This window comes from Lissotriton helveticus, chromosome 1_1 (genome assembly GCF_964261635.1).
Source record: "Lissotriton helveticus chromosome 1_1, aLisHel1.1, whole genome shotgun sequence".
NCBI lineage: Eukaryota > Metazoa > Chordata > Amphibia > Caudata > Salamandridae > Lissotriton > Lissotriton helveticus.
Genome location: NC_136057.1, coordinates 1,295,199,435 through 1,295,214,950, shown reverse-complemented (window position 1 = coordinate 1,295,214,950; position 15,516 = coordinate 1,295,199,435). Strand labels below are relative to the sequence as shown.

Below are 15,516 nucleotides of genomic sequence, written 5' to 3'. Positions count from 1 at the left end.
AAGGCCTTTAACAAGGAAAAGAAACTGGTATAGCTCAGCTAAGAAGGGCTATAATGCTATTAGAACATTCTGCTGCTAGAGGGCAGAATGTTCTAACAAATAAAGCAAAGGCTTCAAGAGCCCAAGGGGCCTTTGTTCAAACAATATTGGAATGTGTCTCTACGGGCCTTTACCAGCCCGTAGAAGCCCGGAGCACTTCATTGTATGCAATGGAGTGCACCACATTCCAATGTTCTAATACTTAACACTTGCCCAAGACCCACAATCCTAGGACATGAACTGAATATTCTCAATAGACTTCACAATAAATGCTTGGCAAAGAGCAGAGACATTAAACACTGGCACCTCCTCCGATCGAGCACTGTACATCTAAATATAATCTTAAATGAATTGGCTCATCTACCCAGGGCGAATGCAGACCAGTGCTGACTCCTTCTACCTCTCGACTGTAATTTCATATGTTGTATATTTATCATTTTTTAATGACTGGTTGGTGGAGGATACTGCTTGATGACTGAATGATACTTTAACAGTACTCACTACTTTTCATCTTTCCAGAGTCTAACCCATTGCTATGTACCCTTTTAAATTTTTGTTTTAAAAGGGATAGCAGTGTTGGCCCACAGGGTTCATCTCACTGTTTTTCTTTTAATTGCAATAGCTTGTCCTGCTTGCTTAGACTCCTCAGGTTTTCCTTCAATTAGGTTAGGTTTTGTATTTATAGAGCGCATTGTTCACCCTGATGAGTACGTTGGTGATGAGAAGCAACATAATCGAATTGTGTTTAGAACATCCTAACCACGGCAATCTTAATTTAATAATGGAAACAACTAAGTCTTCAAAACTTTCCGAAATGTGTGTAGATTAGATTCTCGGTGAAGACTAAGTGGTAAGGTGATTGACTTCATTGCCGCCACAATTGAAAAGCACGACTGCCTTTAATGGAACGTTGGGACCTCTAAGAGCCCTTAGATCTCAGTACTCTGTTGGGACAGTACCAGTGGAAACAGTGCAGGACATATGGAGTTGGGGCACCGGACCCAACTATTACTCGACCCCCACCCCGAGACGCCAGTGCTTTATACATAACGTTGGCTGGCTGCATTTGTATATCCTATACTGACTCCCTTTACAGCTTGTTGCTGGAGTCATGGTGTTTGGTTAGAGAAAGAAATGTCAATGTTGCATATTGTTTAGTATTCTGGAGACGGCACAAATGTTTCAGAATGGTTCTAAAGGGGGTTCTGTTGCCTGGGGTACTGTTAGAATGTTTTCATCTCATTACCAGCAGGGCTATGGGTAGAATTTCTGTAGCAGCAGATCAACTATTTAATTGTTAAAACATTTTTTTAACCGTTTTACTTGGTATATAAAGCAATGGTGACGAAAGGGAATGCACACAGAATAACAGATCACCCCCCAGCTATACCAGAGCATTGTTCTAAATTGTAAGTGATCCAGCGGCCTATAGGAAATATGCCATAAGTAATGCTACCAAACTCTATAACCTACCACATAAAATACTACTCTAATTCATGGACCCATTAACCAAACATGACATATTTGACCTACTGAATCAGGTGATCAAATTAAATCTATATTCACCTTATTTATAAATTATACATAAACTATATACAACCACGGTAAATGATGACGTCATTTGAACAAATCCTAACTATTTAAATGACCACCATGGCGATGGCATCTAGCTAATAGTAACCTGCGCTTCTGAATAACCAAGACCAGCTTGTTTCAAAAGTAAGATTTTATTAACTAATTTTAGATTATTCAAAATATAGTTTTATAAATGCAATTTTATTAGAATTATAGAAAGCATGTTTAAAAGTGTCATAAGAAAAATACAGTTTTAAGCAAGAAATTATAAGTTTAGCATTTCTAAAATCCTAAGTCCCTAGCTAAGCTAAATAAATGGAAAAGGTAAAGTTCTTTGAGGATTCTTACGTGCTCCACGCAAAGTCCAACAGCACGACACCCTCATCGGAAAGTCAGAAAGCAGCAGCCAGCCCATCCCCAGGGCATGGACTTTTTATACCTTTCTATGCTAGCTAATCTAAGTAAAGGAAAATTTTCTGCAAAAGTCGATGTCTCATTGGTCCGAGAGTGACAAGTGACATGTCACCTACATTTCAAAACTTCCATTCAGTCATATTCTTTGCGACCATTGTCTTTCTTGTACGTGTTCCAAAGCTTCCTTGATTTGCAACATTTTTTGAGCAAAAGTTTCTCACTGACTCCATTACACTTCCTCGGATGCCAAGTTAACAAATCTTCTTTCTACCGGTTTCTGACCTTGGCCACGTCCGACAGAATAATGACAACACACCATCTTTGTTCAGTGAATGCGATTTTGACGGAAACTTTTTTCAACATAGACATCTCGTGCTCCTTGCAGAATTATATTAATCGTTTAGCAAACTCGAGCAAACTAGGCCCAAAAGTAGGCAACTTATTTTCTAGTATAAAACAAACACAAGAAAAGTATTAATGTAAGAAATATTATTTATTCTGTTTCCACCCTTCGTTTACTAATTGATTAACCCTCCCAATTAGTCTAATGTTACCTAGCACAAAGCAAACAAATAAAGCAGCATTTTATATCTACCAGTCTTCATGAATCCATAAAACCTTATGTGCACCTAGAATAGTAGAAATGATATCACATAGACAAGGAAAGCAAAATAAGCACATGCCTCTTTTAAATCTGCTGCAGTTAGTAATGACAGAAACGAAAACGACAAATTAATTTATTATTTTTTTTGCACGAACAAAAGATGCAACACTTATGCACGTTTATGAGCACACATATTATTGTCCCCGTGTGTAAAGTTTAATCTAGGTTGTGTTAGTATAACACATCACAAAACATTAATATTATTATTTATGTTATGGAAATGTGACTTCACGAGTTTAAACAGATTTTTGTTTTCTATCTCGCTCCATCAACTCCCTCATCTGGTGATTAACAAATCCCCACACCACCACCCAAAATTTTGGAAATTTAGACTCTCTGGAAAATGATTCAAATTCATCTGTGTCAGTATTTCTAAAAATCTGTTTCTGCAAAATCCTTGCAATTGTCATAACGTGCTCTGTGTAATTCATGCAACTCAATCTCCCTTTCTTCTTCTTTTTTGATTTGATAAATTCTTCTCTTTTCCTTCATTTGTTTCTTTCTCTTATGCAACAAACAACCAATTTTTGTCAAAATGAAAATGAATATTATCACAATCAAAGGTGCCAAAATCTTGCCAAGAACTGAACTTCCAATGTCATGGAACCAATTTTTGATTGATTGGAATCTTTTTGAAAGTCTTTCTGTAAAATCTTCTTCTTCTAATGGAATTATCTCTGAATGCATCTCTGTGATATTCTTAATGTACATCTCAATGTTCTTACTTTCATCAGGGATATATGTGCAATAATGTTGCACATGTAAAATGCCACAGACTCCTCCCTCTTTTGCCAGGAGTATGTCTAAAGCAAGGCGATCTTGAATCACCATAGATCTGATTGCAATGACCTCAACATTCACTAATTGGAAACCATCAGCTGTATCTGTTGACAACCTGTCAACAATTGTGGACAATTTTCTGATTCTCCCTGCATTCAGGGTTATACCTACAATAGGTATCACTGCTTGAAAAATATCTCCCAAAACCTCTGTAAATGTTTCTCTTTTAGCCCTATTTACATAATTGTGAATTTTGAACAATCCTTCCGAATCTCTGTCAACATGGAACATTTTAGGAAAAACAATCCCAACATAACAAGTTCCATACCAATGGTCAGGAAGGTTGTAGTAAGCCTTGTCACCACAAACAAAATAAATCCCAGGAAAAATTGGATCTTTTCCACCTTTGAATCCCCAACCTCCCATGATCTGATATGTATCTTCACAATTACTTGCACCCACAAAATAGTTATCAAAAAGTGTATTGTCTCTCCTAATGCAAAGCTTACCACTAATTGGTTTGTCAATGTGAATTTCAACATTATCAAGCATTTTGCCATTAAGCTTCTCATCCTCTTTCTGCCAGAACCTGGATTTAGTCTGCTTGACTATTTCATTTATCTTGTAAATTGCTCTCCTTTCTTCAACCAGGTTCAAAAACTTCTTTCCTTCAGCACTAAGTTTGCAGGTTAAATTGTTCTTGTAAGCATACTCATAGGTGAGTTCATTAGTAACAAGGAAAAATTCCCTCATCTGTTTGGCTTTCTTATGCTTATTCAAAGCACCCTCGATTTTTAAATTCGCAAAAATCTCGTCAAAATCTGAATAATAGTATTCTAAGCGTCCAGTCTGATAGAACAAGCTAGCTAACACACTGCATGTCACACCATATGTAAGAGGAAGCATATTGTATGTTACTCCCTCAGAAACAGAAGCAGGTAATTTAACGCAGACATAACAATCTTTTGCATCCATTACCTTGACATATTCACTCAAAAGCTTTGTGAATGTATTGCTTGAAAAATCACTAATAGATTTGTCCTGATGAATGTTAGGTTGATGATCAATAACTTTGCCAGTTGCACTATGTTTGTTTTGACTAACTGAAGCTTTGCTTGTCATGTTGGCTTTGTGAAAATCTTTAATTTCAAATGGAATAATAACAGCTAAAACTAACCAGAGCAGAATTAAAATGAGCAGACACACCAGAGTCATCTTACAGCATCTCTTAAAAATGGAACATCTTGAAGTACTTTGTTCCATGACGTAAGGCATCTTTGGTTAGATTTGCCTTAAAAGGAAAAAATAAAAAAACTATTTTAAAAATTATATTCTAAATGAAATGATTAAAACTATTTACACCCCCCTTTTAAAATATTTTTTTTTTTTAAACCCTAACAGTATTTCTTCGACCTTATGTCACAAGTAAGTTTTCTCCACCTAAACAACTTTTCTTCGACCTTGTGTCACCTAACAAGATTTCTTCAGCCTTTTGCCAAAAATTAAAACCCAAAAATCCAATTAAAAATTCTGTACTTCAATCATTGTCACTAATTTCTTCAATTTCTTCTTCCTCTTGACTACTATCGTAAATGTCAATGACAGGTGGAATTATTAGATAAGTCCACTCAGGTGATTTATATTTCTGATTTGGCCTTATAATCCTTTTTCCTTTTCTTGTCACTACTTCGATTTTTCTTCCAACTCCAACTTCCTTTTCAGAATCCTTTTGACTACTGATTTCTTCCACATGCTCCTTCGGCTTTTTGACCAACCTGACTCTCAATCTTCCACCAGGCCAGAAATCAGTTTTCCTCACAAATCTCCTCTTTGGTTCTGAAGCACTTGTCTCAGACTTCCAAGATCTTTTCTTTGGACTTCTACTTTCACCATCCACATCACTTTCTTCAGTATCACAGTCTGACACTTCAATTATTGACTCAGGAACTTCTCTATTCGGCAGTTTCACTCCTTCAGGAACTATACTTTGTCTTCCATCACTGGTACTCGGTAATTCGTCTTCCTCCTCCTCTTCAATTACCTCCAATTTCCCAGATTCCGGATTTCTGTTCCTTACTCCAGAGCTTAACTTCTGCTTTTCGATACTCTCCTGGTCAGAAATTTCTTTTGGTTCAGCCTCTCTGTCTTCAATGGAACTCACTCCATTAATCTTCTTGACTGAATCCTCAGTCGTTTTTCCTTCTAATAGATTCTCTTCTTCTCTAGAATCTATTTCAATTATCTCAGAGCTTTTTCTTGTCAATTCTTCATTCACAGGCACAGGTTCCAGATGTCGACCTCCTTGTCGATCTTCAATCTCTGGATTTGTTTCACCTTCTACTTCTGAATCAGAATCTTCTGTAGTATCACTTTCTACATCAGAACTCTCAGGAGTAGGCACTGGAATAGTATGACTAGGATGTATCCACCTTTTCAATCCTCTGCATTTCACTGCATTTGTAGTGACCAGAATTATTTGTCTAGGCTTCTGCCACCTAGGAGCCAAACAATTTCTTCTTCTATGTACTTTTGTTCTGACCCAATCACCAGGCCTCAAATCATGTGTTAGAACTTTCTCATTTGATTGTGCTTCAGTTCCCACCTGATTAGACACAGAAGTCACTATATCAGATAACCTTTTACAGTAATCCAAAATAGCACTGTCATTTATGCTCAACAGTTTGCCTACAGGTACAAAAGCTTGTCTCATGACTCTTCCCATCAGTATTTCATGAGGACTCAAACCTGTCTTTTTATCAGGTGTACTTCTCAAAGACATTAACACAAGTGGAAGAGCATCCGTCCACTTTACACCTGTTTCCAGACACATTTTTCCAATCCTGTTTTTAATTGTCCCATTAATCTGTTCAACCACCCCAGATGCCTCTGGTCTGTATGCACAGTGTATTTTCTGCTCAATACTTAATGCCTCACATATCCGCTTCATCAGTTTGTTATCAAAATGGCTTCCTCCATCACTCTCAATAGTGACTGGAAAACCGTACCTTGGGATAATTTCTCTGAGTAGCAATTTTGCAACTGTAATTGAATCACAATGTCGTGTAGGAAATGCTTCCACCCATCTTGAAAACAAACAAACAATCACAAGAACGTATTTCAAACAATTGTGTAGGGGCATTTCAATGAAATCCATCTGCAACCTGGTAAAGGGACCACCTTCTCGACCAATTACTCCTGTACCTACAACTGATTTTCTGTTTGGATTCATTTGTTGGCATGACAAACACCTTTGACAAAAAGACTCTGCAATCGTTCTGAATTTTGTATTGAACCAAGTCTCTCGGAAAAGTCTGATCATAGAATCTCTTCCAAGGTGAGCTGGGCCATGATACAATCTGGCCATATCAGCAATCAAACAATTTGGTAAGACTACTCTGCCATCTTTATAGACCCACACTCCATCCTCATCACGTGGTCTACAATCTGCTCGTAACCATAGATCTTTTTCCTCATCATTCGCTTCATTTTGTAAATCTCTGATCTCCTGCCATGTCTCTACAACTGTTGTTAGCATTAATGAATTTGAATCAGTTTCTTTACTCTTTTCCCGATTGTATGCACAACATTTTCTTGCACAGTACTTTGCTGTCTCATCTGCATAGGCATTACCTTTTGAGATATAATCCACTCCTTTCGTGTGTGCAGCACATTTTACAATTGCGATCTCTTTCGGCAACTGTATGGCTTCAATTAATCTCTTAATAAAAATTGCATTTTTAATTGGTGACCCTGCTGAGGTCAAATAGCCTCTCTGAGACCAGAGCTGTCCATAATCATGCACAACCCCATACCCATACTGACTATCAGTAATGATGGTAACTCTTATGTCCTTTGATACTTCACAAGCACGAATCAAAGCAATCAATTCAGCCACCTGTGCTGAACGAATTCCTTCAAGACATGATGCTTCTTTGACATCTGCAACTGTACAGACTGAGTATGATGCTTTCAAAACACCTCCCTCTGTCCTCAGACAGGAGCCATCCACAAAGTAGACAACATCTGATTCAGGCAAAGGTACATCTTTGATGTCCTGCCTTGGTTTGGTGCAAAATTCCATGACATCCAAACACTCATGTTCCACTTCACTTTCATCAACAATTTCAGAATCAGGCAGTAATGTAGAATGATTCAGATTCAAACATCTTGAAATGGAAACATTATCTGCTCCTAGTATGATTTTCTCATACTTAGTCAATCTGCTGCTTATTAAATGTTGAGTTTTACCTCTTGTCAGTAATATTTCAACCGAATGAGGCACAAAAACTTTCACAGGAAATCCCATTATGATTCTTTCACTCTGTTCAAGACTGACACTTGTAGCTGCAACTGCTTTTAAACAACCTGGTAATGCTTTTGCAATGGGATCAAGAACTGCAGAGAAGTATGCAATGGGCTTCTTTAGATTCCCATGTCTCTGAATTAACACAGACAATGCACATCCTTCTCTCTCACTGCAATACAGTTCAAAATCTTTCTCATAATTTGGCATGCCCAAAGCAGGAGCTTGACATAAGCTCTTTTTCAGGTTCTCAAAAGATTCCATCTCAGCCTCATTGAGAATAATTGGATCTTTCACATCAGACTTTGTCAATCTCTGTAGTGGTTTCGCAATTACCGAAAATCCACTTATCCATTGTCGACAGTAGCCAACCATTCCCAAAAACATTCGAACTTGTCTGTGTGTTGTTGGTGGTTGCATTGCTTGAATCATTTTTATTCTCTCAACTGTCACTTGTCTTTTTCCCTTTGCAATTCTGTGACCAAGATATTTTACTTCTTGTTTGCAAAACTGTAATTTTGCTGGAGACACTTTATGTCCCTCATCTGCAAGATGACTCAAAAGTATTATTGTGTCTGTCACACAATTTTCTCTCGTTTTAGCAGCTATCAACAAGTCGTCGATATACTGCACCAACGTAGACCTGCCAGGTAAGTCTAGATTTTCCAAAGATCTCTTTAACAGCTCATTAAAGATTGAAGGACTCTCTGTATACCCTTGAGGGATTCTACACCATGCGAGGGTCCTACTCTGGAATCTGAAAGCGAAAATGTCCTGACTCTCTGGATGTAAAGGAACAGTAAAGAATGCATTGCAAAGATCAATGACAGTGTACCATTCCACATCATGTGGAATCTGATACAAAATAACTGCTGGGTTTGGAACCACAGGGCAACATGGAACAACAATCTGATTAACCTTTCTCAAATCTTGTACAATCCTGTACGTTCCATTCGACTTTTTAATTCCCATGATCGGTGAGTTACAAGGGCTACTCTCAATTTCTTTTAAAACACCTTGTTTAATGAATTTTTCAATCACAGGTATAACTCCCTCAATTGTCTCTGCTTTCATCTTGTACTGAGGAATGTTAGGAAATTCTATTCCCTGCTTCAGTGTGATTTTAACTGGATCAACATGTTTCATCAGACCCATCTCATTGCCAGTTAAATCCCAAATTTCAGATTTCACTGTTTCCTTGAGTTCTTCTGGCAGATTTTCTTTTTCAAACGTAGGAAACAAATTTGTTTCCTCTGTTTCCATTAACATCATTGTCAACCTGTACAAACCATCTTCCTCCATTGTTTGTAATTCAACCCCTTCAGGAGAACAATATATTCTGCAATTCATCTTGCACAATATATCTCTGCCCAATAGATTCACTGGACTACTGTTACAAACCACGAATCTGTGTTTGTCTTTAAAATTACCAATTTCAACTGGTACTGGATCAGTCAAATCAGTTCTGATTTGTTGATTGCTTACTCCAACAACTTGGATGGTATCCCCAGAGAGAAGTAGGTTTTCAATTTCCACTGATCTAACAGTAGAACGGGTAGCACCAGTGTCCACTAGAAAAGTGATGTCTACATCATTAACTTTCCCATTTACAAATGGACCAGACTGGTCAACCTCAAGAGTGGCTCCAACAACACACTCTTCCTCCTCTCTCGGGCACCGTCAGTAATAATCATCAGAATCACTCTCTTGCCCTTTTGTTAACAAAAACTGTTGTGCTGCATTTTGCACCCTTTGTCTTTGCGGTTTTATTACCTGATCATCTCCTTGAAAACCCACACCTGAATTATATTTCTGAGTTTCCCCACAATTTGGAAACGGTGCCTGCGGCAATTGATTCTGACGGTTATTCACCTGATTCACCTGTTGCTGATTCACCTGTTGCTGCAACTGTCGCTGAAGGTTTAATTCGTTTAAATTCTGTTGCAACTGTAGCTGTTGCTGCAGGTCAACATCATTCTGCATCTGTGGATTTAACAATGGACTTTTTAAATTTCTAGGTGGTTTCTTACATTCGTCTCTCCAGTGTCCAAGCTCGCCACAATTAAAACAAGGTAATTTTTGTTTCATCTCTTCAATCCTTGGATTAATTTTCGTCACAAGATTATTACCTTTAAACTTCCCTTGCCCTTGATTCGAATTTGCAGTTTGAACAAAATTTGTGTTTTTATTACCAAGACTAGCAATCTGATGCTCAGCCACTTTTACCTGAGCCCACATGGCTTTCTCCTTGAGCTTCTTTTGTCTCACTTCTAACTCATCGCTGCAGTATTTTGCCTTTCTCAAAATGTCATCAACAGAAAGTGCTTGCCATCCGACAATACTGTTTCTGATCATGTCTGCAATTTCAGGTTTCAGACCATAAACAAATCTGTAGACAAAATGACTCATATCTTTCTCGTCTAGTTTTTCATAGCCACTGTATTGTTTAAAAATCAACAGTAACCTTTCGTAAAATGAATGAACTGATTCTTTTGTTTCCTGGTTTGTTCTTTCTATTTTAACCCAATCAACTTCTTTCGGTGGAATTTTGTTTTTCAACCAGTAAATCACTTTTTCATAAAACTCCATTACAAGAGGATTTGGAGCACCTGTTTCCTTATTTCGATCAGGTTCTATTTTTGGCCAACTTATGGCTATTTTGCATTCTGTCCAAAGATCTGATGGGACAACAATGTCAAAAAATCCATCCAGATCAATCCACAGAACTTTTGAGACTTTAATGAACCTGTCCACCTGCCTATACCACTCGACTGGCTTCTCCCTCAGTCTTGGAAAATCATTTGTGAACAGCAGTATATCCTGCCTTGACCATGGGACATGAACATATCCTCCACCTGCAATTTCTCTCATTGGAAATTGTTTTGACAATTTTTCCAATTTTTCATCTTCCTTCTTTTTCGTCCATTTCACTCTCCACTTGCTTAATTCTCCCAATTTTTTAATGTAAACAATCAAGTCTTTTATGTGAAGTATTCTTCCCATTGAGTTCAAACTCTCAATGTCACTTTCTGAAAAGTCTAATCTGTAATGTTTTGCAAAATTCTTTTGCCTGCTCAAATCAATTTCAAGTTCAGCTGCCAGTTCATCTAACTGATCATATTTGTTTTTTGTTTTCCACTGAATACTCTTACAAATGAACAGTAGTTCATCATCTCGATAATAATTTAAACTGTCAGGACCAATCGTACCAATTATTAATTCCTCAATATTTGCTTTTAATTTTGCAACATCAAGTTTAGGTTTTGTCACCCTGACTTCAGGACTCTCAGCATCAGATTCTGCACCCATCGGTGTTTTTGGAGATAAATCTTCATTAAAAGTCAAATCTGGCATCCTTGATCTTGAAGAGTTAATTTCAGAAATCTCTGAGTAAAATTTTTCAGCAACTCTTTGAATTTCTGCATTTAAAGGAACCGTCAATCCTGTCTTGTTAACTTCTCTTTGCTCAAAAACAGGCTGAACAGGACCAATAGTAACCGGATCTGTCACAGCTTCCATGCTTTTTGTTATTTGTCGGATTAATTCTTCCTTTGATCGTAAATACTCAGAAGAATCTCCAGCCTCTACATTTCTGACTTCTCTCACATAATTTTTTGGAGCTTCCCTTGCTCTTGGAATTAATGAAAAATGTCTATCTTCATTACGGACATTTGTATTTGTCTCAGTTTCTGGTCTTCTTGGAGTTTCAACAATTTCACAATTATTTGGGTATAATTTAGGAGCTTCATTAACTGGAGGTGCACTCGGTGTAGTTTCTGTAGAAACCATCAGAGTAGACCATGATCTAGGGGGTCTCAAAGGCTGATTCCTTTTATCCGAAGTATAAATTTCCTCTAAGACTGCATCTTCAGATTCACTTTCTACAGGGGCATTATTCCTCTTTTCAGTTCTTTTTCCCTCAGGAGAACCTAAAACCATCTCTCATATAGTCCCTCACTCATGCTTCCCTGTCTCCACATTCGCATCCTGTCTTCATGTGTTTCTCTTCTATAACTTGGAGGTTTAGGAGGTCTTTTAATTCCGCTTGCTTCTCTTTGTAATTGGTACATCTCATCCTCCCATTCAACTAAAGCCTCAAATTGAGTTGGTCTCGGCTTTGGATTTAGAGCATTAATTTTCTCTCGCAAATTTCTTAAAACCTTTACATTAAATGAACCATCATCAGGCCAGGTCAAAACACCATCATCCTTTGTGTAGTGTTTCCAAATATCAAACCACAAGACAGTATGATAACCATATTCACCTTCCATATACGCTGCAGGTGTTTTGTACTTATGAAGTAATTTACCACCTCGCGTTTCAATTTTCTTGTCAGGCGAAATAAAAATTTTAAGTTTCTGAAACAACGTTGGCTTTTTCTCAACGTGTTTAAAATGATAACTCATTTTTAGGAGTTAAATTCAATTAACAAATTTGTTCGTAAAATATTTCTGGGATGTTCCGCAAAAACAACCAATCCGTGCGCGAAACACACCAACAAGCCAATGAGAGTTGAGCTACGTCACTTTTTTACTCAACCAATAAAATGAAGATTTTCTGAAGAACCAATCAGCTTACAGTTCGTCAGAGACTCAAGAACCAATCAGAGCACAGCCTGTGACGTATGTCACCCAATCCCAGCGCGGCTCTGTGACGTACACAGCAGCTGCGGTTTTTCGCTTCTCACTCTTAGCGCTTACCCCTCCTTCACAAAATCTTTTCACAGCGCCATTTTGAAAACACGTTTTCGATGAAAATTAATTTTAACAATGACAATAAAGACTCATCTGTCTGTTTCTCTAAATAGGATAGTTTACATACATTCAAGTATTCTCAACTCGGAATAGTCGGCCCTATTCTCATAGAATAATTTTCATTTGCCAGTAGAGTAATCTTTTTACTCTGCCCTTCAAACAAGTAATTATGAACTCATTTCCCTCCGAACGCACAACCAAGTGACTGTTCGAAAGTTCCACTCGAACATAAATTACAGAACAAACTCGCACTTTCACACGGAAAAATCCCTAACTTCACACATGAAATCCGTACAGGACTCTCACCTGTTTATAGAAATCATGGACCGTTAGCAAAATAACGACGTTATCCGTACAGGACTCTCACCTGTTTATAGATATAAAACATGTACCCCTACAGGACTCTCACCTGTTTATAGATAATCATGCCCCGATGTTACCCTACCCTTCACTCAAGCTCGAATATAACTAATACTCTTATCACAGTGAGTTTTACAACAGGCGCTTTGTCCCTATTCTCATGCTGCTCAAATTTCCTAGTTAATCCTCACTATACAAGATTCACACCTAGCCCTAAAACTGTGTTGCACGACCACAACACTGTGTTGCACGACCACAACACGTGATACACGGCGATATCACTTGTGATACACGGCGATATCACAAAACAGATCAGATGTCTTGCGTGACTACCTTCTCATCACACAATCTGTACCGGTACAACTCACATAAAGCACGAAAAACGAACTCAACATGTGTTAAACATCGATCCTATTTCTATACCATAACATACCAATAACACCTTGGTTACCCTTAGCAATACCTTGGTTACCCTTAGCAACCATCAATTTCTGCTACCAGAAGTATTGATCCAGCGGCCTATAGGAAATATGCCATAAGTAATGCTACCAAACTCTATAACCTACCACATAAAATACTACTCTAATTCATGGACCCATTAACCAAACATGACATATTTGACCTACTGAATCAGGTGATCAAATTAAATCTATATACACCTTATTTATAAATTATACATAAACTATATACAACCGCGGTAAATGATGACGTCATTTGAACAAATCCTAACTATTTAAATGACCGCGATGGCATCTAGCTAATAGTAACCTGCGCTTCTGAATAACCAAGACCAGCTTGTTTCAAAAGTAAGATTTTATTAACTAATTTTAGATTATTCAAAATATAGTTTTATAAATGCAATTTTATTAGAATTATAGCAAGCATGTTTAAAAGTGTCATAAGAAAAATACAGTTTTAAGCAAGAAATTATAAGTTTAGCATTTCTAAAATCCTAAGTCCCTAGCTAAGCTAAATAAATGGAAAAGGTAAAGTTCTTTGAAGATTCTTACGTGCTCCACGCAAAGTCCAACAGCACGACACCCTCATCGGAAAGTCAGAAAGCAGCAGCCAGCCCATCCCCAGGGCATGGACTTTTTATACCTTTCTATGCTAGCTAATCTAAGTAAAGGAAAATTTTCTGCAAAAGTCGATGTCTCATTGGTCCGAGAGTGACAAGTGACATGTCACCTACATTTCAAAACTTCCATTCAGTCATATTCTTTGGGACCATTGTCTTTCTTGTACGTGTTCCAAAGCTTCCTTGATTTGCAACATTTTTTGAGCAAAAGTTTCTCACTGACTCCATTACACTTCCTCGGATGCCAAGTTAACAAATCTTCTTTCTACCGGTTTCTGACCTTGGCCACGTCCGACAGAATAATGACAACACACCATCTTTGTTCAGTGAATGCGATTTTGACGGAAACTTTTTTCAACATAGACATCTCGTGCTCCTTGCAGAATTATATTCATCGTTTAGCAAACTCGAGCAAACTAGGCCCAAAAGTAGGCAACTTATTTTCTAGTATAAAACAATCACAAGAAAAGTATTAATGTAAGAAATATTATTTATTCTGTTTCCACCCTTCGTTTACTAATTGATTAACCCTCCCAATTAGTCTAATGTTACCTAGCACAAAGCAAACAAATAAAGCAGCATTTTATATCTACCAGTCTTCATGAATCCATAAAACCTTATGTGCACCTAGAATAGTAGAAATGATATCACATAGACAAGGAAAGCAAAATAAGCACATGCCTCTTTTAAATCTGCTGCAGTTAGTAATGACAGAAACGAAAACGACAAATTAATTTAATTTTTTTTTTGCACGAACAAAAGATGCAACACTTATGCACGTTTATGAGCACACATGTTATTGTCCCCGTGTGTAAAGTTTAATCTAGGTTGTGTTAGTATAACACATCACAAAACATTAATATTATTATTTATGTTATGGAAATGTGACTTCACGAGTTTAAACAGATTTTTGTTTTCTATCTCGCTCCATCATAAGTTAAACTTGTTGTGTGACAAACAGTTACCTGCTGAAAATTTCCTTACATCGTTTACTCCAGATGAAATCCACGATGGAATGAACCTTGAATTATACTACCAGTAGACTCCGGCGTTACCACACCTTACTTTGCTTTTTTACGTTGTTCTCTTTTGAAATGTCCCCAAAGTTGCAGCAAAACTTATTTCCCTATGTAATAAATTGATAAAACTTGATTTTCCCTTTTCACCGTGGTGTCTTCTTTTGCAAGAACCGTACATAAATGTCGATCATCAATTGCATTTGTTTTTAATGTCTATTTTGTATTAAAAGCGCATGAAACATTTTTTGTGATTTTGTACAGTTCTTTGCTGACAGATGTTTGGAAAGAGCTGCTGGTGTTGAGGGCTACCCGAGAACTGCTATAATTTCCTGTAAGTTGCTTCAGCGACCTAATTACAGAGAAATTACACTGATAAACGCAGCAAATCCGTTGTTTGTGTAATCCAAATTTGAGCAAATGCATATTACTGGAATGGGCTAGCACCAGGGTGAAAGTGTAGTTTGCAACCATTGATAAACGCATATAATAGATCTTTCGTCTTATAAATAACATTACATGTGTGACACATT

At 37.4% G+C, this 15,516-nt stretch overlaps 1 protein-coding gene across 2 annotated transcripts in view; it reads left to right on the top strand.

The window, feature by feature from the left end:
* The window catches only part of UBL5 (ubiquitin like 5), a 113,646-nt gene extending 98,417 nt beyond the window's left edge, over nt 1–15,229 (top strand). For both annotated transcript variants that reach the window (XM_078681033.1, XM_078681024.1), the window contains one exon: nt 14,966–15,229. In XM_078681033.1, the coding sequence (XP_078537159.1) occupies nt 14,966–15,009 (44 nt within the window). In that variant the 3' untranslated portion in view covers nt 15,010–15,229. The remainder of the gene's footprint in view (nt 1–14,965) is intronic.
* Nucleotides 15,230–15,516: the final 287 nt, after the last annotated feature.